This window comes from Poromitra crassiceps, assembly GCF_964638095.1.
Source record: "Poromitra crassiceps genome assembly, chromosome: 3".
Lineage (NCBI taxonomy): Eukaryota > Metazoa > Chordata > Actinopteri > Beryciformes > Melamphaidae > Poromitra > Poromitra crassiceps.
In genome coordinates, this window is record NC_139625.1 from 25667545 (window position 1) to 25695505 (window position 27961).

Sequence of the window (27961 nt, forward strand, 5' to 3'; positions counted from 1 at the left end):
AGTCAAACAGATAATTCACCTCATGACTGATGTTTTTCACAACACTGTTTGAGATTTCATGCCATACATAAATTAGACACTATCAAAATGTGTTTATGTGTAGGCAATAATACTCATATTCAGTAACTGCCCATAAATAAAAGTCAATTATGAACCTGAAAATGACGGTTTTTGTTTTATTTTCACTTTCCTTCTTTAAGACTTATCAAAATAAAATTGAGTCATGCAATTTTGCTGAATGCTGTTATTAGACTTCACATTTTACTGCACTAGTCCATGGATGATGTGACATTTTAACCTATCAAAGAAATAAAAATAAAACATGCATTCAGGTCTAGATAACTTAAGAGGTCTACAGATGAAAATCAAGACAGTCTGCACACATTCATGCATCCATTTACGCCATGCCCAGAAGATCCACCTCAGATCAAATGTTATTTTTTGTAACGTTAAATCATAAACAAAATAAGCTGTCCATATTCTGCAGTTTGTTGAAGTTTATTTACAGCTTTGATGAGTGAAAGGTCCCTTCTCCATTCAAGAATGTGGTCATGAGGGTAACCACATAATTTCGAATTTGACAGGAAAGCACAGGGAAAGAGTGGGTGGGCCTTCTTTATGAAACAGTTGTGGCCAAAACCCTTTTCCTGTATCCAATCCCATCAACATTTGAATGAGGCAACTGGAGGCTTTTTTTTTTTTTTTACAGAAATAAAACACTTTATTTATATTTATATATAATTCTGTCTCTCCACTTGTTCACAAACAAGTTCAATATAATTTAATGATGGAAGAGTGAAAAGGCTACTTTAAGACTGGCACTATACTGAGACAGAATCACAGATCGGGGATTCACTGTTTCCATAGCCTGAGGCTATCAGACTGAATTGTCAACTCATTGCTCTCCATTTTGGTTGGTGGATTCAGAGGTCTTGACCCAGGCAATGCTTTTTATATCGGGAGAATTAGTTTGAACCCAACCTTGATTTAGGCATCAGTATACATAGAATAGATATCTCTTTAACAAAAATATAAACATTAATTTAAATCGCCTGTCACTAAATTTTGGTCATGCATAAAAAGGACTGTACTAACTCAGCACATCATTAAAATATTTCATACAATAGGACTTTAAAACCATAATGTAACAATTATATACTGTAACATCCTACAGCATACGATTACAGATTAGGCTAATACTGTGCAATTACACATTTGAGCTGTACAAAAGTATTTTGTAATATCCTTGTTAATCTCAATTCACAAATATTCAAAACAACTATATAAGACACATAATATCACATTGATGAAACAGCAAAAATGTACACCTTTCAGGTCCCTTGATTCATCTTCTTTTTGTGCATTTCAATGTTACATTCTGCAATAGTGTCTCTGATTTGTCTGCAGTACATATGTTAAGATTCTTCAAACAAAAAAACAGCAATGACAATCATAGGACGGTACAATGTAAATCTCATGATGTTTATCATGATAATGAGCTACCTTTTCAAAGTGCAAAGAGAGCAGATTGTTGAATGTGTGAGACCTGATGCCAATGTGTTAAAGTCTGCCTAAGCTTCTGTACCAGAGGGAATCTCGCTGAGATAAGTATTGAGTTAAGAGCGCCTCATTTTTAAGGACTTTCTCTTTACAATATAAAAGTGCAGGCACTATTAGAAATGTAGAACATCTCTGTCTTCAAGTAAGGTCAGTGTTAGTGTGTTCTCTCTCTCAGTGTTTTGGTTTCGTTTGGATTTTGTCTTTACTCCTTATGGGTAGGACAAAGTCCTCAGGACCTCACTGAGGCCCTTGTGGACATTGGCAGGCTGGGAGGCAGCACACTCGGCCAGGCTGGGCCCCATGTGAGCATAAAGGGCTTGGCACAGATTGGCGGTGGCCCCCCGCACGCTGCCGCTCCGGCCGTGAATAGTGCCGCTGTGGCTGGAGGTGCCCAGGAGGTGCCACAGCAAAGGCAGCACTTTTTGCTCCACCACCTGGGGCTTGCGAGGGTAGAGCGCCGTCACAAGATCTGGATACAAAAAAAATAGCATATGAGAGAAAGCGGTCAAACAACAATAACCGGTTCAAAGGCTGAGGCCATAACTGATTGACCATAGAGTCCAATATGGTGCCAGATAGGACAGAACATTATTGCAACAGACATACCTGCAACCTTTTCGATAAGGTCCACCTTAGCTTTACCACTTAAGAATTGGGCCTTGGTACAGAAAGGCTGGAGGAGGAGGATGTTATCTGCCATGGAAACAAAGAAAATGACACGGTCAAATATACACTTTCCATCTGTCAAACTCTGACTGAACCTCACATTTCAGCTATAAAAGAGATATTTGGACGTTAATCCGTGAGACGAGTACCAAGATTTAGGATAAGTGCGTTAATGGCTCCAATAGCAGCAGAGTAGATAGCGTTGTTCTTGGAGTTGAGGTGATTGTCCACGATAGCTGGAACCAGGATGTTGACCACCTGGGACAGGTGGTCTTTCATTAAGTTTGTGATTTTCTGCAGAGACTCCAGGGCATACAGGTTGACCTTGCTGTTGGATTCCTGCAGCCTGGCCTTGAAGGCATCAAACACCTGACAGAAAGTGAGAAGGGAGAGGAGTGAGAGGAACATAGGGGGGTGCTAGAAGAGAGACAGTTCGGAGGTGCTCTATTAACTGATTAAGAGACTAGCTATAGTCAGGCACATGACAAAGGAATATTGGTATTAGTAGAAAAATATATCTTAAATGCTAGTAGTTACTAGTTACTGACCGGGAATATGCTATTTATGACCATGTTGGGGTTGTTCTGGCAGTCAGTCACTAGCTGGTCGATTCCCTTGATCCGCTCTCGGAAGTCCTTTGAAGCCAACAGAGCTGAGATCTGCTTGATGTATTCAGTCTTGTCTGAAATACTGTGTACCTGAGATCTGCAGCTGTACTTGCTATGGGACTCCCTGTAGATGGTGAAAAATACATCAAATATGGTATACCTTTATAAACCTGTGGGCAAATTGTGAATAATGTGTGTACTATACAATAAAACTACACCTTTGTGCACAACAGTTGTTTAATTGGTGGATTATACAGAGGGGGTTGACAGCATCATGCAAAGAGACAGTAAATGGGAAATGGACTGCATTTATATAGCACTTTTACAATGTGACCTACACTCTCCCATTCACACACATTCATACACTGATGGCGGCAAGCTACCACGCAGGGTGCTGGCACAGACACCGGGAAATTTGGGGTTCAGTACCTTGCCCAAGGACACTTTGACATGCGGACTGCAGGAGCCGGGATTCAAACCACCAACCTCTTTTATCCAAAGCGATTAGTGGACGACCTCCTGAGCCACAGCCGCCCCACAGTGCGATTACAGAAAAGTCTGGTGTTCTGGTGGATGTGGAGACTCACCTGTTGGTCTGGTGGAGTGGCTCTCTGGTGAGAGACGAGGCCCTGACCGTGCCACTGCCTGGGAGGGACCGTCTGCCCCTGGCTGACGGTGTGTCCTGGGGCATCTCACCAAGACCCTAAAAACAACCCCCATTAAACAACATAAAAAAAAACTTTGCATTATTTCTTCAACAGCAGAGTTTGCCCTCCACTGGAAAGGTTTGAATCCTGAAATCAAATTGCATATAGACCAGGTCAGGGGTGCCCACACTTGTTTTGCCTTGCAAGCTACTTTAAAAAAAAAAGGCTGAAAATACAGTAAACTAAGAATGTACCTTACATTACTGCATGGACCAGTGGCCGTGCTAGACTTTTTCATTTTCCTTCACAAGGACGGACAAGGTAATAAAAAAAAAAAATCCGTCCTCGTAAATTACTTTAATGATAATGAGATATAGCGTATTTAAAAGCATTTCATTTTCAAAAGCAATCAACCACAATAACATTTAGGTAGGCCTAATATAGGCTACAGAAGAAGAAACTTAGATTATGCGTTTATAAGAGAGAAAAGATGAATAGAGATATAACGTGCGCCGGCCCGTCCGGTGTCTGCAGTCACTTTTCATGTCACAAGAAGCACAGCACACGGTGAGATTCCTTCCATAAGCCTCTCAAATATGCAAATAACGCAATTTAGACAATTACAATTCTAATTTGAAGAAGCGATTTACAAGAAATTTAATTGAACTCAAACCTTCCTCCTCGTCTGCACAACTTAAACTGGGTGGTCGGCTCACTTATGCATAATCAATCAATCAATCAAATAAGCAATCATTCAACCAACCGCATGCTGCAGAGATGGCTTGGCCTCGCTCCGACTGACGGCTTCATGACCATTTAAATTTTGTTCTGAAGGCTGAATCTGCGCTAAATCTCCTCTGCTCTGCCCTGGCGCTCCTCCTGTCCCAGGAGCGTAGCTGGTACTCAGACAGGGTACAGAATGAGCGAGGCGCACAGGGAGAAATGTTTCCCAACTTCACTCTGGTTAGAATGCTATGCCAGGACAAATGTTTAATAATAGGATAATTCAAATGAATGTCAGCGCTGGTAATTCCAATCCTAATGTAACACCGCCTTGGGAGGACCGACAAAATGTGGAGGGGGGAAAAAGATATTTAGGAATGGCACGCAATCTTTGCCATCTTGGCCTTTGGGATCGACCGGGGGATCGCGATCGATGTATTGGGCACCCCTGATACAGACATACACAAAACAACACTGCACCTTAGTCTGGAGAGTGAAGACGGTGTCTCTGGCAGTCACCAGGTCTTTGGTGGGGATGTATTTCTCCAGGATCTTGTCAAAGTCACGGTGGGAGGACAGGAACAGCAGCATCCGCCGCCCAAAGTACCTGTGGATTGAACCAGTATAATAATGAGAATCAAGACACTAACACTGATGACAATGATCTGACGCAGCCACTCTCTACATACCGAACTTCCTGTGAGGAGTCTTGGGCTAACTTGGTGACGGCAGGTAGGATTCTGTCGGTGAGATCTTTCCCTCCAGACAGGAGGCGGGCAGCACCAACCTTCTCTACCAGATTGGCCAGGTGCTGAGCTGTGCATTTCCTCACCACTGGATTCAGATGACTAACAGCAGAGGGAAAACAGTTATACAAGTTGATCATAATTAGGCTCAATAGGCTGCCAATTGTAATTGTGGTTAAACCATCCTTTCTTATGTAAGCATGCACCCTGACCTGAGTCCCCCAGTAAGTAGTGCATTGATGCCACGAGTGGGGGTGCAGTGCTGCACCATGCAGTCCAGCGCTGCATCCACATCCTGCCTGATGAAGCTGTTGCTATCCCCGGCCCTCTGCAGCAGGGCCTTGGTTGTCCCCTCCAGCTCCTGGTCCATCGCCTTCTGCAGGTGGCTGTACAGGTCGCCCAGCGTACACACCGCAACTCTTGAGACGCCTGACCGCAGGTTCTTCACCTGGATGAGATTAACTTTATTACAGCAGCAAATAACTAACAAATGAAAAGAACTAATGAAAGGTCTAGAGTTGATTCTAAATTAGGTGTGACATTTGCATTTTTGGAGTATGTTGTCTCTCAACATGAGGACCAAATAAGTGTCAGTGCCAGTAAAGCAGTGCCAGTATATAAGCCATATATACACACGCACGCACACACACACGTTGACTACCTCTTGAATGAAAGACATGCAGACGTGAGCGATTGTGACAGTGTGATGTGCTACCTCTTGAATGAGGGACAGGCAGACGTGAGCGAGTGTGACTGTGTGATGTGCTACCTCTTGAATGAAAGACATGCAGACGTGAGTGAGTGTGACTGTGTGATGTGCTACCTCTTGAATGAAAGACATGCAGACATGAGCGAGTGTGACAGTGTGATGTGCTACCTCTTGAATGAGAGACATGCAGACATGAGCGAGTGTGACAGTGTGATGTGCTACCTCTTGAATGAGAGACATGCAGAAGTGAGCGAGTGTGACAGTGTGATGTGCTACCTCTTGAATGAGAGACATGCAGAAGTGAGCGAGTGTGACAGTGTGATGTGCTACCTCTTGAATGAGAGACATGCAGAAGTGAGCGAGTGTGACAGTGTGATGTGCTACCTCTTGAATGAGAGACATGCAGAAGTGAGCGAGTGTGACAGTGTGATGTGCTACCTCTTGAATGAAAGACATGCAGACATGAGCGAGTGTGACAGTGTGATGTGCTACCTCTTGAATGAAAGACATGCAGACGTGAGTGAGTGTGACAGTGTGATGTGCTACCTCTTGAATGAAAGACATGCAGACGTGAGCGAGTGTGACAGTGTGATGTGCTACCTCTTGAATGAAAGACATGCAGACATGAGTGAGTGTGACAGTGTGATGTGCTACCTCTTGAATGAGGGACAGGCAGACGTGAGCGAGTGTGACAGTGTGATGTGCTACCTCTTGAATGAAAGACATGCAGACGTGAGTGAGTGTGACAGTGTGATGTGCTACCTCTTGAATGAAAGACATGCAGACATGAGCGAGTGTGGCAGTGTGATGTGCTACCTCTTGAATGAAAGACATGCAGACGTGAGCGAGTGTGACAGTGTGATGTGCTACCTCTTGAATGAAAGACATGCAGACATGAGCGAGTGTGACAGTGTGATGTGCTACCTCTTGAATGAAAGACATGCAGACGTGAGTGAGTGTGACAGTGTGATGTGCTACCTCTTGAATGAAAGACATGCAGACATGAGCGAGTGTGACAGTGTGATGTGCTACCTCTTGAATGAAAGACATGCAGATGTGTGTGAGTGTGACAGTGTGATGTGCTACCTCTTGAATGAAAGACATGCAGATGTGTGTGAGTGTGACAGTGTGATGTGCTACCTCTTGAATGAAAGACATGCAGACATGAGCGAGTGTGACAGTGTGATGTGCTACCTCTTGAATGAAAGACATGCAGACATGAGCGAGTGTGACAGTGTGATGTGCTACCTCTTGAATGAGTGAGAGGCAGACGTCGTGCAGCCTGCTGTGGAGTGTGTCCGAGTGATATTGGGCCAGCCTCCGCAGGAAGGTCAGACCCTTAATCTTCTTCTCCCTGAATTCAAACATGACACAGCTGACAGACAGCTCCACTTGCAAGGTTCCTACTTTTTAAAATTCCACTTTTTACCAAGACTTCAATTTCTTGTCGGAATTTGAAGATTTCGGTTGGTGTGATAAATATGATGTTTGCTGACAGTGGCTGGCAAATATGTCTGTTTATACTAATGTCTGTGAATTCATGGGCAAAGATTCTGTGACTAGGTTACAATTACTGCATATAAAATAGGTCATTGTGTATTGGCACATTTTCAGTCTTTCGGAATGAAATTCCTAAGCATTTCAATGCCTGGCATTCATCAAATTAATTTCCCACTTTATTCCATATTTTCTAGACCTGCATGGGAACCCTGGACTTGAGTTACCAGTATGATCAAATCAAAACTATTAATAACAAAAACTTTCAAGTGCGTTAATCATAATGTGTGACCGGACTCACCAGTCTTCTGAGCGGAGAAGTTCGAAGCTCTGTGTCAGCGCCAGGTCGGGTTTGGAAAATGGACGGAGCTCTGGAGGCTCAGACGGATCTCTCTTCTGATTGAGAGTACCAGGGGACAACTCCTCTGGATGGCGTCACAACACACACACACACACACACACACACACACGCGCGCGCACGCACACACACACACACACACACACACACACAATCTCATGTTACATCTCTATCAGTCTGAAAACAAGCAGTGTGTATGTGGAGGCACATCAGCAGTAGGTTGTCAAAACAAAGCATTGTGGCACATTACCCAAACAAACGTCTTGTTCCCCCATGCTCTGTTAGCTTTGATGGTCTAATTAATGTGTGCTAACATGACCTGCTAAAGCACAGCTTTATTCATAGTGCAATGGAAGACTGCTGGATTGTAACACTACATACATAACTGAAGGCCTATTGAGAGCTGGAGAAACTGAGCATCACAGTAAAGATGCAGGTGGATAAGTGAATATTTTAATTTGGATGCTTAAGGTGTAGGGCAGTGGTTCTCCGGGGACCCCCAGGGGTCCTTGAGGGGGTTCCAGGGGGTCCCCAGCAAAAAGGGGGATACTTTATTTTCACTATAATTCCATCCATAAGTAACACAATGACAGAATGTATGACTATTTTGGTCATAGGTTTCATACACTTTATGAAATAAAACATCTGAAAGCAAAAATCTTATCAGATGGGGACCCTGGGACAAAATCGTATTAAATGGGGGTCCTCCGTGGTCTAATGTGTGTCAGTTTAGGGGTCCTTGTCGTGAAAAGGTTGGGGACCCTTGGTGTAGAGGATGGAGCTTTATGTTGGGTGTAGCAGTGTGTAGAAGAGGTCTTGCATTGTTAGCTCCACTGACCTGAGCTTTGGGAGAGTGAGGGTCGGGTCCTGCTGAGGCTAGGGGCCCTCCTGTGGCGGGGCAAGGTCTTGGGGTTGGGGGGCACTGTGGGGGGGCTAGGCTGGTGGGGCGGAGTGAAGCACTTGATGGGGCTCTGGGGTCCAGAGGGGCTGCTAGGACTGATGGGGAACTCGCCAGGGGAAGGGTCTGCTTTGGTGGAGGTCAGCGTGCTGCCGTTCAGATGCAGATCTACAACAGCCATACCACACACAAAAAAAGTGTTTTCATGTATTTGTGGGGATGCAAAAGATTGCTGACATTTGGTTACTTGAGTAAGGTGAATCTATATTTTGGGTTATCACAGGATAAGAAAGTGCTTGGAAGATCTTATTTCCATCCAAAAGTTAAAGGATGGCTTTACCGGTAATCACCCCACTTTGTATCATTAATAATCTTGGTAATATAAGCACATGGGCAATGTTTACCTTCTCTCTCTGTTTTCCTCATGGAGATCTCCCATTTCCTCCTCTGGCAAAGCGCTCCGTTTTGACGTGTTTCACGTCACAACGCGTCACAACGGAGCTGCAGAAGTTCTGCTGGAGAGGCAGAATCTGCTCTGACGGCGGCTGTTATTGTTTTTTAGTTTTATTTAAGTATGCGCACATCCACGGAGAATTGCATTGAAAGCCTTAATGAGCCTTAATGACTTGCAGCTGGTGGGGGCGGAGTTTCTGCAGGCAGAGAAGGGAGTGTTTTTCTCCATGAGGTAAACAGAGAGAGAAGGTAAAACACTGCCCATGTGCTTATATTACCGAGATTATATATGATACAAAGTGGGTTGATTACCGGTAAAGTCATCTTAAAAAATAAAATAAAAAAGAAAGTGAAAAATAGCCAAAATGTCGACATTAATTGTATCTTCAAAGAAAAATAGAATTAGTGAGGGAAGGTTTCCAATAAACTCTCTTTGCCTGATGCTTTCTTCTCCTCTGTGGGTGGATTAGACAGCAGCCGTTTGACACGGTGGCGAAGCTCATCTCGCGCGGGGTCCACCTGACCAACCTGACCCTCTGGTAGATCGAGACGCTGAGGCCGCATCTTATCCCGGCTCAACCTTGCATTCCTCCCCCTCTCCTACACACACACCAACAGAAAACACAACAGGGGGCGCTTTGGTAATTTGGATGGATCTTACAATACACAATCCTAGTAATGGTTATGGTCATTTCTATTCTATAGTTTACCACTGGACAGGAGTGGGACTAACCTCCTCTGGATATGGGCTGTCATTGTCTAGGTGACTGCCAGACACAGCATGGCCATAGATGCCTGCTGGGGGGTCACTGGGGGGTTTGGCCACCATATCTTCCTGCTCAAATGACGGGGCAACGCCTGGACGGCTAGAGAAGACTGCAGAGCCAAACACACCTGGGAAATGTGGGGAGGAACACAGAGAGCACAAACACATGACTGAAAGGTGGAGACCATACCACACAAACACATGACTGAAAGCTGAAGACCATACCACACAAACACATGACTGAAAGGTGAAGACCATACCACACAAACACATGACTGAAAGGTAGAGACCACACCACACAAACACATGACTGAAAGGTAGAGACCATACCACACAAACACATGACTGAAAGGTGGAGACCATACCACACAAACACATGACTGAAAGGTAGAGACCATACCACACAAACACATGACTGAAAGGTAGAGACCATACCACACAAACACATGACTGAAAGGTGGAGACCATACCACACAAACACATGACTGAAAGGTAGAGACCATACCACACAAACACATGACTGAAAGGTAGAGACCATACCACACAAACACATGACTGAAATGTAGAGACCACACCACACAAACACATGACTGAAAGGTGGAGACCATACCACACAAACACATGACTGAAAGGTAGAGACCATACCACACAAACACATGACTGAAAGGTGGAGACCATACCACACAAACACATGACTGAAAGGTAGAGACCATACCACACAAACACGACTGAAATGTAGAGACCACACCACACAAACACAAGACTGAAAGGTAGAGACCATACCACACAAACACATGACTGAAAGGTGAAGACCATACCACACAAACACATGACTGAAAGGTAGAGACCATACCACACAAACACATGACTGAAAGGTAGAGACCACACCACACAAACACATGACTGAAAGGTAGAGACCACACCACACAAACACATGACTGAAAGGTAGAGACCATACCACACAAACACATGACTGAAAGGTGAAGACCATACCACACAAACACATGACTGAAAGGTGAAGACCATACCACACAAACACATGACTGAAAGGTAGAGACCATACCACACAAACACATGACTGAAAGGTGGAGACCATACCACACAAACACATGACTGAAAGGTAGAGACCATACCACACAAACACATGACTGAAAGGTGGAGACCATACCACACAAACACATGACTGAAAGGTAGAGACCATACCACACAAACACATGACTGAAAGGTAGAGACCACACAACACAAACACATGACTGAAAGGTAGAGACCACACCACACAAACACATGACTGAAAGGTAGAGACCATACCACACAAACACATGACTGAAAGGTGAAGACCATACCACACAAACACATGACTGAAAGGTAGAGACCATACCACACAAACACATGACTGAAAGGTGGAGACCATACCACACAAACACATGACTGAAAGGTAGAGACCATACCACACAAACACATGACTGAAAGATAGAGACCATACCACACAAACACATGACTGAAAGGTGGAGACCATACCACACAAACACATGACTGAAAGGTAGAGACCATACCACACAAACACATGACTGAAAGGTGGAGACCATACCACACAAACACATGACTGAAAGGTGGAGACCATACCACACAAACACATGACTGAAAGGTGGAGACCATACCACACAAACACATGACTGAAAGATAGAGACCATACCACACAAACACATGACTGAAAGGTGGAGACCATACCACACAAACACATGACTGAAAGGTGGAGACCATACCACACAAACACATGACTGAAAGGTGGAGACCATACCACACAAACACATGACTGAAAGGTGGAGACCATACCACACAAACACATGACTGAAAGGTGGAGACCATACCACACAAACACATGACTGAAAGGTAGAGACCATACCACACAAACACATGACTGAAAGGTGGAGACCATACCACACAAACACATGACTGAAAGGTAGAGACCATACCACACAAACACATGACTGAAAGATAGAGACCATACCACACAAACACATGACTGAAAGGTGGAGACCATACCACACAAACACATGACTGAAAGGTAGAGACCATACCACACAAACACATGACTGAAAGGTGGAGACCATACCACACAAACACATGACTGAAAGGTAGAGACCATACCACACAAACACATGACTGAAAGGTGGAGACCATACCACACAAACACATGACTGAAAGGTGGAGACCATACCACACAAACACATGACTGAAAGGTGAAGACCATACCACACAAACACATGACTGAAAGATAGAGACCACACCACACAAACACATGACTGAAAGATAGAGACCATACCACACAAACACATGACTGAAAGATAGAGACCATACCACTTGGATGGTAAACCATCCTATGTTAACATCCTGCCTGTATTGCCTTCTGAATAGGACTCATCTGGCTGGTCGAATGTATTCCTTTTTTCCTCGTTCTCTGGTCTGTCTAATTCAACGGTTCTCAACCTTTTCTTTTTTTTTGTGGCCCCACATTGGCATTGTGGAAATGTATTATAGTAGTAAACACAGCGGTCAGTGGTGACGTCATCACCGATGGCATTGCTGATGCTGCTTGAATGACATCGGTGATTACATCAATTCTGACTTTGATTTTGGGATTCTGACTGTAATCTTCTGGGATTCTGACTGTAACCTCGGAGTTCTGACTTTGTTCTCAGGATGCTTACTTGAACTCAGAACTCAAATATACAGTATATCTATTTTTTCTTTTCTTTTTCACATGTGGCCCTACTCCTCTTCCGTGGTCTTGAATTGTGTGTATTTTTGATTTGTTAAGAAGAAGAAGAGAAAAAAACATGCAAATAATGGTCATTTGAATTTGTTATATATTTCTGTGAATAAAATATGATTAAAAAAAAAGAAATTAAAGAGCTGCAGAGACTGACCTCTTCCAAACACTCCTTCAGGCATGTCTGTGGCTGGTGAGGTCCTGCTGCTGTAGCTCTGAGACCCTTCAGGACAAGGAAGATCATTACTGATTGATTAATTATCCCAAGTTAAAATATTATCCCCAAGGGTGCTCATATGTTCTCCGTTTGATTTATCAATTAAACACACTTTGATAATGAGGTAGATGGAAGAGGGGTAGAAAGGTTCAAGACAGATTTTCAAGCACACTTTTTGCATACTCTGTGTATTTATCATTAACCATGCATATTTTTCTGATAATTTACAGTGGTTCATGATGGCTTCAAGCAGGCCATTGGCTGACCTTTGGCAGGCTTCAGAGCTCTGATTGGTTCACGTTCGCGGCAGGCTGGTTTGACTGGAGGAGAGGAGGGCTCTCTTGTCCAATTCTCCTCCTCAGTTTTGATTGTACCATTGGAGTAGGTGACTCTCTGGCCAACCACACCCACCTCAGATGAGGTTCTGTCTTTCTGAGAAAACCCTAGAGAAAATGCAAACAAGAAATGAACACCTAAATAAGATACAGCACAATGCAACGCAAAGGCCAAAATCATCTATCTTTACCTTGAAGGCTGCTGAAGTCCATGGACACAGAAGACCTCAGTTCTCCAGAGGGCACTCTTGCAACTGGAGGCTTTGCTGCTAAAGAGGCAGAGTTTCCAGGACTGTTGAGAGGTGTGACAAGTGAGAAATTATGACCAGTCAAGCCGTACTCGCATAACACCAGATGGATATCAGATCTGCTCTGCCTAGTCACAGGGGTGGGAGTAACACAGATGGATGTCAGATCTGCTCTGCCTAGTCACAGGCCTTGGGAGTAACACAGATGGATGTCAGATCTGCTCTGCCTAGTCACAGGCCTTGGGAGTAACACAGATGGATATCAGATCTGCTCTGCCTAGTCACAGGGCTTGGGAGTAACACAGATGGATGTCAGATCTGCTCTGCCTAGTCACAGGCCTTGGGAGTAACACAGATGGATATCAGATCTGCTCTGCCTAGTCACAGGGCTTGGGAGTAACACTTACTCTATTATCTGAATTAATATGAGGCACCTAATGTCCCGCCATAAACCCCATGATATATTAGACATAACCAGGTATGTTAAATAGGTCAGTTACAGGGCTTAAAGAAGAAGAAGAAAAATACATTCTGAGCCAGAAATGAATGATGGATGAGTGGTGGAGGGAGGGGTTTGGTCAGCACATTGCACCATCGCACCATTTACTTCTCCATTTCTCAATAAATTGGCAGACTTCCTTCATCCGCTGCGCTGAGAGGATAAGCGGATGCGGCCTGCCATCCCTCCAGGACCTACATGCAGCCAGGACACTGAAGCGGTCTCGCAAGATCATGGCCGACCCCTCCCACCCTGGCCACAAACTCTTTAAGACACTCCCCCACAGCAAGAGACTGAGGTCTGCCAAGACCAGAACCACCCGCCACAAGACCAGCTTCTTCCCAACCGCCATCAGCCTCACCAACAAGGCCCGGAAACCCCTTCCACCAAGGACCTCACCAACAACTCCCCCCCCCCCCCCGCAAGCGCACTACTTCCTCCTAAACTCAGCTGAACGCCCCCCCCCCCCATAAAACTCTAACTCATATCTAATTTAATGCCTGTTTAACTGGGACTGTAAATTCATGTAAATCCACTGCACATTTAATGCCTATTTTACTTAGCCTGTACATTTCATATACATTCAATGTAAATTCTTATTTAACTCTCACTGTAAATTCATGTAAATCCACTGCCTATTTAACGCCTATTAAACTCAGTCTGTAAATCTCATGTAAATTCAACGTAAATTCATATTTATTATCCACAGAACACTTCACCACTCATGTACATATTGTATATATATACTCGATTTGATTGCACTTGCAACTTTGTGATTGTCTTTAGTTATCTTCCTACTTCTTATCGCTGTATATTGATGTGACCGCTACGCTGCATACAGACACTAAGACAAATTCCTCGTATGTAACTTGCATACTGTGGCAATAAAAGTGATTCTGATTCTGATTCTGATAAAACTAGTCCAATAACAAAAACAGCAAAAACAATAGACCCTTTTCAGAGCAGCCATTTTGATGTGTCAAAGCAGGGTAAACACTAGGGGTGTCACGATACACTCAGTTCACGATACGATACGTATCACGATACTGGGTTCACGATAACGATACGATACGATTTTAACAATATTTTTTTAAACTTGAATAATGACAATATATGACTGGAAAAGTAGTATTTTATTTGAAATGCACAAATACAAAACATGCTGTTGTGGGAAATTGTTATTACAATAACAACTAGAAAAAACATGAGATTGGAGATAAGGCTTATCTTGAAATAGAATGAGTTACACGTCACTTAGATTTACTTTGAACTAAAAGGTTTCTCAGCAGTATAAATTCTCATTATGCATCTTCAGTTTTTCTTCAAACTCAAACAACAAGACTTTTCTTAGTCTATTTTTTATGCATCTTCAGTTTTTCCTGTCAAGTAAACAGTTTTGCCAGAAACTCAATTGAATGGTTTCTCTCCTGTATAACTTCTCATGTGTCTCTTCAGAGACTTGTTCAACTGAACTACTTTCCACACATTGAACTTCAACAAACAAAGACGTTTCTTTGTCTACTTTTGAAAAAAAAAAAAAAAAAAAAATTTTTTTTTTTTTTTTTTTTCACGATATGAGATTTCATCTCAACGATACATATCGTGACGTTTTACTATAGCGAAATTTCGTGGGACGATATATTGTGACACCCCTAGTAAACACAGGTGTAACCAATAACATTAATGATGGTTCCATTTTCATTTACTGTAGTGTTCCAGTCCCAGGGCCCTTATTAATGTTATTGGTTACGCCTGTGCTTACCCTACTTTTACAGGTCAAAATGGCTGGTGAATTCAACACACAGTATTATTAATGTGTAAACCTAGTGCAGTAAGGATAACTGTGGAGTATGGAGCCCCCCAGGGGTCACCTTGTAGAAGAAACATAATTATACGGTTTTCTTAGAATTTACTCCTAAACCATGCCCACAGATTAGTAAACCATGTGCACAGATTTGTTTACTAATATCTACGTTGATAACATCAGAGGGACTTTTAAGCCAAAATACAGTGAGCCAGAGCCATTACACATCGCTTGGCATACATATAGAAAGCTGTAATAGCCATTAGCGATTTAGAACAGTGGTACTCAACCTTGCCCTACTCAGGAACACATAGACAAAAAATATTATATATATTTTTCCAAGAGCCACAATCCAAAAATGTCCCTTTCCTCCATGAAACCAGTTTGGTTGTGTTTGATTCTGGCCAGCTGTTCAGCCCTTAGCTTGCTACCTTTCAGAAAGTCGGTAATGAACCTTGGGTGCTTTATTTTGTGATGGTGCTGCAAATTGGACCTTTTGATTTGTGAAATGACGACGCATGGACACAAAGAAAAACTTAAGTTCCCAGTCCTTTTTAAATGTTCGATATTCCTCTTAATATTTGCGTTAGGCCTGCACGATATGAGGAAAATCTGCGATGTGCAATAACATTGTTCAATATAGCGACGACGATACGACTTGCGATAAATAAACAAATATTAAAGTATGCATATTAGCTATACAGTTCCTATATCTTTCTGCTTTAATAATGCTAACATAGACCCCAAACATAGCCTATGCCCACTAAATAAAGAAATTAAATACACACTCACTCTATCTGAAACTACACAGTGTGTTTGGGCTTTGGCAGAGGGGCGGAGCGCATTGTTGCAAGAGAAAGGTGTACGCTGGATTTACAACACAAGACAACATGATCAGATGCTGAGTGTTGAGTATTTATTAAATAAATAAATAAATAAATAATAATAATCATATAGCAACCAAACATTGCTATATACCCCTCCCACATATTCATGCAATGTGGTCTGCAACCTGCACCATGCGGCTTGCTGCAAAATGTGGATCCTTTACCTGGTTTTCATGCCATTGTGGGTGGAGTTGGGGGGTGAGTACAGACTGGAAAGGCCGCTCTCACTGGCTGGGCTGGTGACCACGGGGGAGGAGCGAGATGGTGAGTCCAGGCCCAACTCCAGCTTCATGGCCGAGTCAGGGCTGTCTGGGTCCGGCTCCCAACTGCTAAGGCTCACTTTGGCCCTCTTTTTGGCAGCGCTGTTGCGCAATGAGCGCAGCGAGTTCAACATCTTTAAGGAAACACACAAATTGGCACACATGAGCATGGAGAGGAGCATAATGTGTGTAATGCAAAACAGCTGTCAACTGACATGTGAAGCACAGCATAGAATAGATAATATTTCTTCTCTCAAAGTACTGGATCAATAGCATCACATGATCAAATCTAGTGCTGATAATTTGAATAGCTCTCACTGCAGATATTCAGACTATATCTTATCTAAACTATTTTTCTCCTACTGCAGTTAAGGGGAGGGTGCAATAACCCATATTTAATTTCACTGCACTGAAGTAATATGAAGTAATTTGGGTACAGAACATTCAGGATTCCCTCATGTCCACGATGCAAGCTGAAACTTGCAGTGTCCTATATTTTCGAGCTAGATTTCAAAGGAAAAAAACAGACAGTGTTGCTGACCTCCTCCATGTCTAGAGGCTCATCCTCTTGAGGATCTTGCACAGTATTGATACTCGAAAGATCCAGATCAAGGTTCCTCTCCAGCTGCAGGTTCTGGGGGCTGGATGGAGCTTTTGACCTCTGGCTGTTATGAGACTGGACCCGCTCTGCTGGAGGGAGAACTGGCGAGACAGAGAGGGCCCTACTTGTCCTAGTAACGTTACTGCTCAGAGCCCGGCGGAACGATGACGTGGAGGAGGAACTCATCAGGGAGGCACGAAGAGGCCTGGGAGAGCATCTACTAGAAAGCTGGTCTCCTAGAGGGGCAGGGGAGGGAGTAGAACAAAAAAGAAAAAATAACATCGCTTTGAATAGATACAGGCACCAGGATAGAGGACACAACATCTTTACATTTAAAACTTGTTTACTAGATTGCCCCTTCCCATCCCCTTGCCTGCTTCGTCTCTCCAGGGGCTGGGGTCTCGCTGGTGAGGGCTACTCTCTTTCTTGTTGGGCCAGGTGTTGGACATAGACAGGGAGGAGTCTGCTCGACGACGGGACAGTGTTGGAGTGAGCAGGCCTGCTGGGAGAGCAGCCAGCGGGTAGGAGGGCAATAGGAAGGAGCCGTGTGTGGTGGGGTTAGCGGGCAGGGAAAAGGTGCGCTCAACACTGGGGTTCCCAGAGAGAATGCGTGCCTTGGGTGCCACTGTGAGAGACAATCACAAGGATATTCACCCTCAAGGACTCAACAAACAACACCTACAAAGGTATTTAGGGGGGGAAATGGTTCATGGTTGGCTGAAGTTTGAAGATTGTTAAAGTAGGGATTCCTTACCACTGTCTGGGTCAGAGAAGTTGGTGGTTTTAAAGATGTCTGGGTCCAAATCGAGGCTTCCGCTTCTCCTGAGATGTGATGGGGACTGCCTCCTCCTGGAGGACTGTGGCTTCTGCAGCTCTGCAGGACCTACATTACATGGAAAATATAGTCTGCCATTCTCACTAGCAGGGTTGCATGATACTTCAATAGTACCTAGTATGACAATAACAATACCAGTTGCTGCTATATCCATAATAGTTTTTTTTGGACAAATGCACTGTAGGTATTGTGGCCCTCCAATTATATACAAATCTGCTGAGGTATCGTGATGCTATGTAGTCATACTATGTACATGACCTGCTTCTATCATAGGGTAGAAGTGTAATACAATTAAATATAGATGTCTGAGCAGTTCCAACTATTTCAGCTGATATGCATCCAAGTTTAGAGATTTTAATTGTCAGGAGTGCTTAAAGAGCATGGTGCAGGTTAAAAGAAAATCTGGATTGACATTTTGGGCTCATGATTACAGTGAAAACACTCCAAAAAGACAAAGACCCCCCCCCCCCACACACACACACACAGGCCCTCAGGGTATAATATGGAGGAAAAGGTGGCATTTTATAAATGGGCGTGTGACATAACAACAGGAGTGACATCACAAGAGGAGAATGTTCTGCTGGGGCTGACACAGGGATACAAAGTCATGGAGAGTGAAAAAAGGTGACAGATACCAGGGCAGACATAAAACCACTCAGAAATCCTCATATTTTGGTCTGAAAAATGTCACCTAAAGGTGACTATTTTGCATCCCTGTGACATCACAAAAGGTAGTTCCATAAAACCAGTGCCCCCTGCTGGTTACAAAAACTAGTCTAAACGCAGCTATGTGTGATTGAAAAAAAAAAAATCCCCCAAATCCCATTGCTATATACCCCTTCCACATATTAATGCAATGTGGTCTCCAACCTGCACCATGCCCTTTAAGTTCACTCATAATAGAAAAACACATTTTATGAGAATTTGGTTGGATAGATTAAACTGACAGTGACATTGTTTGTTTGTTTGACCTGTGTGGTAAAAATTGCTGGCAAATTCTGCAGCCCACAGATAAAATAGATTAAAGTCCAGTCTTGCCTGGGAGCACAGACTGTTCCTGTACAGAGAGGCTATGCGGGGGGCGGGTGTCGCACACTAATATTGAGAACAATTGCAGGCATAAAGACTGGACATTTACACAGTAATGTGACACAGTACACAACGGAGAACTTTGGCAAAACACATTCATTGATTAGTAGTGGGTAATAGCATTATAAAAACACCTGAGTTTAAGTCTCTCCAGAACACCTGCTACAGTTGTAATGATTCAAGGATTACCACTAACATGTTTCCAGAGTACATGAGCTATAGTAGTAGCAGTGAAAGTGAGCTTAAGCCATGTGTAAGCAGTCAAAATCAAACAGCCAAGGGATCAAGAAAGGAAAATGACAGTAATGACATCAGTGATGTTTTTATTTGATCATCAGAGGGGGATATTGACATGAGGTCATGTTGAAATAGCAAGATATAGAAAGTAAGTAGCAAACAGTTCCTTTTCCTTTTGTATCTAGTCTGGACATTCCGACTCATTAGCCCTCTTCTCTTGACTGCTCTGCTCCTAGCTTCGGGCTTAGCCCTCTTCTCTTGACTGCTCTGCTCCTAGCTTCAGGCTTAGCCCTCTTCTCTTGACTGCTCTGCTCCTAGCTTCAGGCTTAGCCCTCTTCTCTTGACTGCTCTGCTCCTAGCTTCGGGCTTAGCCCTCTTCTCTTGACTGCTCTGCTCCTAGCTTCAGGCTTAGCCCTCTTCTCTTGACTACTCTGCTCCTAGCTTCGGGCTTAGCCCTCTTCTCTTGACTGCTCTGCTCCTAGCTTCGGGCTTAGCCCTCTTCTCTTGACTACTCTGCTCCTAGCTTCGGGCTTGGCCCTCTTCTCTTGACTGCTCTGCTCCTAACTTCAGGCTTAGCCCTCTTCTCTTGACTACTCTGCTCCTAGCTTCGGGCTTAGCCCTCTTCTCTTGACTGCTCTGCTCCTAGCTTCGAGCTTAGCCCTCTTCTCTTGACTGCTCTGCTCCTAGCTTCAGGCTTAGCCCTCTTCTCTTGACTACTCTGCTCCTAGCTTCGGGCTTAGTCCTCTTCTCTTGACTGCTCTGCTCCTAGTTTCAGGCTTAGCGATCTTCTCTTGATTGCTCTGCTCCTAGCTTCGGGCTTAGCCCTCTTCTCTTGATTGCTCTGCTCCTAGCTTCGGGCTTGTCAATTTGAGCGAGCTGCTGGTAAGTCATCTTTAATTTGACTTCTTTGACAGGGACCACAAGTAACACAATGACAGAATGTATGACTATTTTGGCCATGGGTTTCATAAACTTTCTGTAATAAAACATCTAAAAGCAAAAACATCGTATCAAATGGGGGACCCTGTGACAAAATCTTATCAAATGGGGGTCTGTGGTTTAATTTGTGTCCGTTTAGGGGTCCTTGACGTGAAAAGGTTTGAGAATCACTGCTCTAGTCTAGTGCAGTTGGCTCACTGCAAGAGCCTCTCGCTATTGATAAGCAAGCAGGGGAGACGAAACACATGAGAACCGCAGGAATGAGTCCGGAAGTATACTTCCGGGTTCGTAAGAGGAAAAGTGAATGGGGTTTTAGAATGGGGATTTCACTTAAATACATAAGGTCTGTGGTTAACAAAGGTTTATGGGAATGCGAATTTGGGTTCAGCAGGATAATCTAGGTAGAAGGTAGAAGGTAGAAGGTAACCTTCTCTCTCTGTTTTCCTCACGGAGATATCCCCTTTCCTCCTCTGGCAAAGCGCCCCGTTGTGACGCATTTTACATCACAATGCGTCACAACGGAGCTGCGGAAGTTCTGCTGGAGGCGGAATCTGCTCAGAGGGCAGCTGTTATTGTTTATTTTCATTTTTTAAGTATGCGCACATCCACGGAGAGCATGGAGAGCCTTAATGAGCCTTAATGACTTGCAGCTGGTGGGGGCAGAGTTTCTGCAGGCAGCAGCAGGATCATTTTTCTCCATGAGGTAAACAGAGAGATAAGGTAAAACACTGCCCATGTGCTTACATTACCGAGATTATATATGATACAAAGTGGGTTGATTACCGGTAAAGCCATCCTTTAATTTGAAACCTATATGACAAAACGTCAAAATGTTTCTTTTTAAAGAATTACAGGTAGGCTACATTGTAAGAACACATTTTCACATAGGGTTATCTCAGCTACCATCAAACAAATTATCAAATCTACTGTCAGTAACTGTGCGTTACAATTGATGACAACTGTGCAATTCTCCATAATCAAGGCCAGGGTGATGGAAATAGTTTAGCATTTAGTGATGCATACAGAAACCGTGAATAGGCTCCTTAATATTTAACTTGCTCCTGAAACCTGGCACCTCTTAGCCTTCACAAGTGCATCACATTGGATTGAAGGACTTCTGTGCAATTTTCACACGTTGCAAAGTCATCCTGTGGGCCGGATTGGACCCTTTGGCGGGCCGGTTCTGGCCCCCGAGCCGTATGTTTGACACCCCTGGTCTATACCATGTTCTGTTCTCTTACCAGCGTAAGCAGCAGAGACATTTTAGGGTTGAACTGATGTTTTAGCCTGCCGTGCATCCATGATGACTCATGCTCAGAATCTGGTCATTGAATGCATCTCAATGGAGATGCCACAGAATGAATTTCTGACTCCCACGTCAGCAATCCATGTTGTTTAAAATGACAGCCAAGTTGCCACATTTCAACAATATTTGTAGCACCCACATACATTAAATCCATTAGACAAATAACTAAGAAAAAAGCATCCGTCAAGGCTATGTTTGTAATCTACTTAGTTAATTGTACAAGTTTAGCTCCACAGATTGAAGAGCAGCAATGCCAGGTGAAATCCTTGAAAGACGTTTAAAGACAAACTGTTGAGAGGATTCCTAATGTCCATAATATAGCAATGGGCTAGTCAATGGATGAGTGGTACAGTGCAGAGGGTTGTACTGGCATCTTGTGAGACTGTAAGCTCACGTCACCAGAGAGCCTGGTACCCATAGAGCTCATGTGACTATTACGTGACTATTGCTACAGGGAATGATCATCCACCCTAAGACCCGCCCCCCAGTGGTGTTTCCATGGTCTTTCCGCTTTGTCCCCCATAGAAGCATGGTTTTATATGGTGTTAGTTCATTTTATTTTTGTAGCTACATGGTTAGATAACGCGCATGACATTTCTTTACGTTACTATGACGCCCTGGCTGTTTTCAGTGCAGAATTGTTTTTTGGAGACGTTCCCAGCGTCATCCTCCAGATGACGTGGAGCTACGCTTTTGGCCCCGGACTAGTGAGACTGGTATGACTTGGTATGACTTGTCAGCCAAGCAGCCTAGCAACCTGTTCTTCTCGGGGTTTGGTGGCGCATGGCAACGTGGCTCCTTTGACTGGGCATGCTAATCCAATTCAAAGATGCTCTAATTTAGTCCAGCTAAAGTTGACCGTGACAATGACTGAACTGCACTTGTCGCCTCATGGTCTTCACGTGAGTACTAGATAAGAGAGGGGCACTTACCAAAACTGGGTACGTATGTCTCTGGACTCAGCTTCCTGAAGAGGGACAAGCAGTCTTCACTGGCCAACTATGAGGGAGAAGAATTACATAAAAGTGTGAAAATAATTTCCTTTGAGAGCGAGGGGAAAGGATTCAAATGACAAATGTGAAGCAGTCAAAGTTCAAATGACAAATCCTGAGACAGAAGACAGATCCTGAGACACGAGCCTCAGAGTAATTCCATCCACTGGCCTCAACAAAGGGACGTAGAAGAGATTTTGCCAGCTCAGACAAGATGGGTGGGGGATTCTGCTATTGTAAGGAGACACACCTCAATGTACATGGCATCTACTGTTCTCATTAAACTTTTACTGTCAAGATGCAACCATGGCACCTGTGAAGCCTTGGTCTAAGATACATACATACATACATACGTGCAGTAGAGAGAGCGTGATGATGACAGAATTTTGCATCACTACTCGCATCTCATCCTTTGATGTGGTCTCTGGCTGAGGTGAATCTCACCACCTGCTATCTGATCAGCTCACATTGCAGAGCACAGTGTGATTGTAATCTGCACTAGAGCAGTAAATAAGCCTGGTTTTGCAGCCAGAACCCTGTGATATTACAATTATGTTTCTCGCCCCCTCCATCAAGTGTGCTATGTGGTAATGGTGTTGCCAGGAAACAGGCTGCTGTAAACAGCTTTTCAAGGGAAGGCTCTAAACTGGGTAATAATCCACACAGAACTAAATATGGTAAATTCATGCCTCATGAAATAAACTAGAAGCGCACGAATTTCTAGAGTGGCATGTCTTTAGCTTTGCATGCCCAACCAGTTTCTCTGGCTCGAGCGTGATGTCACTCTGTCTATGTGAGCAATTGTGATTAGGGCTGGGTTAAAAAAAAATCGATTCTCCGATTTTTATTTTAATCCTTTGATATCGATTATTTTTTATTAAAAAAAATATATATAGGCTATATATATATTTAATAAACATAGGCTATACTATTATAGGCTGTGTGCGGTAGTTGAAACAGTTTCAAGTTGACGTTTATGTTTGTAGTTGAAACAAAAGGATGAAGAAAGTGTCGCACACTCACTGCTCCATATGCAAAAAGTTTTTAATGAAATGACGTTTCGGCCTGTGGCCTTCTTCAGATTGTAGTTGAAACAAAAACATAAATACTGTAGGCCACATAAATGGAAATGTTTGATCATTAATATCTACTTTTAGAAATTATATAGGCTGAAATCGAATCACTGTGCATAATTGTGAAAGTGTCTTTATTGACAGATGAAAAGGCCCTTTGTCACCACCTGGTGAGTAAATATATGTGTAACTAAAACCATTAAAATTGACAACCAGTCCGCAACTTTTTTCCCCCCATGTATCTACCGGTCCTTGGCGCAAAAAAGGTTGGGAACCCCTGTGTTAGATAACTGGACAGTCATGTAATTCAGGTTACAGCTAAAAAAACATGTTTTAGTATCACTAATCGGAATCGGAATCGAATCGAATCGGGATTAATCGATTCGGGAACCTTGTGAATCGGAATCGAATCGATTCTTGAAATTTGAACCAATACCCAGCCCTAATTGTGATGTCATTCGAACAATTGTGATGTCATCAGTGATGTCACCCGAGCAATTGGAATGTCATCAGTGATGTCACTCAAACAATTTGTGATGTCATCAGTGATGTCACTCGGGCTGTGGATCTTGTCATCATGGCCCATGGACATTGGTTTCATAGTAGTTGCTGAATGTTGAATGAATATAATAATTATCCTGTTTGTTTTTAAGTGATACAATATTATACAGCTTCCACAATTGACTCCTTAACCAAATTATGTTAGGTTGTAGATGCTTTTCACGGAATTGTGTTGCTAGGGTATTATTGTATTACCAAACATTGCAACAGGAAGTAAGATGGGGGAAATTTAGAATGTTTATGATGTCGAGTTGAAACCGTCTATATAACCTGACTGTGACATGGCTCATTCTTTCAGAAGTGTCCTTGTGCAGGATAAGAGCCACCTGCCTATTCAGTGATGCCACTCCTGGAAGCCAGTGTGCTCTGAGCCTCTGACGTCTATCGTTTAACAATGTAACAAATTCCTATTGCGTGTATATGGAGTCTGGACATAATATGTTGCTAAAGAAACGCTCCGATGTAAATAATTCAGACTAGGCAGTGATTGTTTGGAGAGGACACGACAGCGCTGTGTGGTAAGATATCATCCTGTTCAGCATCATGAGTGGATGTTTTCCAAAAGCACCTCTGAGAAAAGCACCACCTCCGGGACTTCATTAGGCTCTTTAGCTTGCTGCCTTTGGTCTTTGGTTATGAGCCTGTCTATTTAAGCAGGAAAGGAGCTGTTCTGACTTTTGTTGTTGTCTAACAAGCAATGGACAGATGAATGTTTGTCAAGAAGACATGAGCTTTTCCAACATGAAGTATCATTGAGGTTTGACTTAATCAGCCCCGTGTGAATTGTACAAGACATAAACAGAGCAGCCATGTTTCGCACACACAAACATCCAGTCTTTTCCTGCTCCTTGCAATTACTGCACTTGCTGAGTGATTGGAGACAAATCAACCTAAAAGCCTGGGCCCAGTTGCACAAAGCACCTTAGGTTAAGATTTCCCTTAGAGTCAGAGGTAAGGTGTCCATAAAATAGAATCGACTGCACAAAACACCCTTAAATCTTGTGCTTATGTTTTCCTTCAAATGTTTAACCTTATGGAGATGGAGAAGATTTAAGGGTGTTTTGTGCAGCCGATTCTATTTTATGGACACCTTAACTCTGACTCTAAGGGAAATCTTAACCTAAGGTGCTTTGTGCAATTGGGCCCTGGCCCTTGAGATCCTAGTTGATTTCAAAGACAATATGAAAGACGTTTTGGTACTCCTAAAACCTCTGTATAGGCAGTCAATTGATGAGTGATTTAACTGCAACTCGCTTTGGATTTGCATGGTTATTTTTAGAAGACCTTTTGGAGAAAAAGGTGAATACAGCTTGCTGAGTCTCTCAATGCTTCATTAATGACAAACTAAAAGGGCATAATATGTGCGTCAGCTCTCTGGAGAAACTAAACTATACCAGACAATCCCTTTATATGTCTGTAGTTGCAGAAACAAGCCATTCAAAAAATGTATGTTAAATCCAGAAATGTGTACAGATTACATAATTATCATGTGAGATAAGTGAGAGTATGGCAAGGCAGTAGTGATGATGCACCCCACCTGTTCAGAGCACTTTCCATTGGGGGCACTGCATGGCTGGTCACTCTGAGTGGATGAGATGCTTGACATCTCCCAGGGCAGCTTGTTCTTCCCTTTACCTGCACTGACAATCCTCCTTTGAAGTGGAAGGTCATCAGTGAGAGAGCCTAAGCTGCCATAGCCGTACAACCGATCAGAGTCTGGTTCGGTCCTGTGGCTACCAGCACTGCTTATTCGCCCTCCACTGAGCACCCAGTCCAGGTCCGCTCCGGCAGCAAACTGTGGGGAGTACCGATCTCCTGGTTTGGGCACCACCAAGGCATACTCCACCACCCCGTCTGAGGAGAGTCTTGGAAGGACGTGCCTTGCTCGTCTTGCTTGCACAGCTGCCATAAGACCCTCCGCATCTTCATTGAGCTCAACCATGTCCACAGCTTTTATCAGGGGCTGTTTTTCCCCCATGTCAAGGCAATCGTCAAAAACAGCAAACAGTTCAAGGGCTGCAAGACGGACTTTACTTTTGCTGTCTGCAAGATATGGTGCGACTTCCAAACAGAGGTTAGGAATGTTGAAATCCTTCCTGGGATGAGTGAGCATAGCTGCCATGATGATGTTAAGGACATCTATTCGAACCCTAGAATTCTTGTGTCTCAAGTTTCCAATAACAACATCCAACACTTGTTGAGGGCCCACAATTTTCATCAGCTGTTGAAACACATTCATGTATTCGTTCCTGGTGACAGTGCGAGTGTCTCCTAGGGCCTTCAGTGCCACAAAAGCTATCTGTTTGAAATATTTGTCTACATTGAAATCTAGCCTCTGAATAAGTAAGTTTATAACTTGTAAAGTGCCATATAATACTTTAAAATTGCTGTCATCCAGAAGTCGAGGGAGAAAATGTATGAACTCTTCAATACTGCCTGATGGGACTAACTTCATGTCCAAATCTGAGAGGATGTGTTTAAGTTCTTCCACCCCATTTGTGCGATTTTGGTAATTCTTCAGGTCCAGAAGCTGCTCATATAACTCCTGGGAGATCAATCCAACTATCATCATTGATGGTCTTATGGATGTGGTCAAAGTTGAGAATTTAAAGAAATAAAAACAATCCAGCGAGGTAAGAGATATTCCTCTTCTCTGCTTTGAGATTCCATTCTGAGTGACTGGTGATGTACAAATGGTCTCCTGTTAACGGTGTTAGATGGTGATACTGTAAATCCAAAATACAATAAATTAACAGGGAGTTCTAGGGAGCACATAATATAATGTAATGTTAGATCGACTGAATAAATCCCTAATCACCTAGAATGAAAACAAACACAGCAAAGAGTGAAGCGTCGTGACAGCATCGGTAACAGTGTATGTAAACAAGCTGCAGTAATGAGCCATGAATACAGGATATCTGATGGGGTGGGGTGTCTTATTGCTAGATAGCATCCAGATTGTTCACGTAACGTTACAACATAAGAAAAACAACGTTAACCAACGAACCACTTGTGGCTGTCAGTGGCAGTGTCAGAAGAATGGCTGAAATAACATTCCCTGTAGTCTACTTCAATAAAGTGTTAGAAATGTCGGCTGCAATCATAGCCAGTTATAACTACGCTACTGCAAACCCTCCAGTAGGACAATACTTCCCGACTGACGTTCAACAACATAGCGGTTAATTAGCTAGCTGACTACGCGTAGGCTACATGAAACATGACTGCAGCATTGCTCCAAAGGTGCTAAGCTAGCTAGCCAAGCTAAATGCGTTAGGTTTATTGGTATGGGCTAGTATTAAAGTTGAAAAAACAGCAAAAAATAGACCTCGCATTCCCCCAAGTCCTCCTTCGGTGACGCTCGACGAACCTAACTACGTTGTCCAAATTTCCATGACATATTCGTGCAGCTACTGTTCTGAGTCCGAGTATTCCCCGGCTTGTAACATTAGCTGATATCTGCTGTGTTGAATATTTGGGAGCCTAGAGCGAGGCATTCAACGAGAAGCCCACATACACACACACCGAGGCAGCAAAATGGCGAATACATGTCGCAAACGGAGCGCTTCCATGGTGACGCCAGTTCCAGTCTCCAGGAGCGAGAATCTGTCACGTGCGTGCAGCGCAGAATGCGAGGAAAAAGTGAATCAATCGACACGAACATAACATAACATGATATA

General features: G+C 43.4%; 1 protein-coding gene across 1 annotated transcript; it reads right to left on the reverse strand.

Moving 5' to 3' along the window:
* Window positions 1–1758: 1758 nt before the first annotated feature.
* On the reverse strand, window positions 1759–26856 carry togaram1 (TOG array regulator of axonemal microtubules 1; the record flags this gene model as incomplete). The annotated part of the gene is made up of 22 exons (XM_083632960.1): window positions 1759–2029; window positions 2167–2253; window positions 2376–2595; window positions 2775–2958; window positions 3422–3537; window positions 4685–4811; window positions 4894–5052; window positions 5163–5398; window positions 6908–7013; window positions 7458–7581; window positions 8353–8580; window positions 9303–9465; window positions 9599–9759; window positions 12559–12624; window positions 12885–13061; window positions 13145–13245; window positions 16556–16785; window positions 17193–17488; window positions 17626–17877; window positions 18007–18135; window positions 22591–22657; window positions 25822–26856. The coding sequence occupies 22 exons, from the start codon at window positions 26854–26856 to the stop codon at window positions 1770–1772; spliced, it is 4524 nt and encodes a 1507-aa protein (XP_083489086.1). The 3' UTR covers window positions 1759–1769.
* Window positions 26857–27961: the final 1105 nt, after the last annotated feature.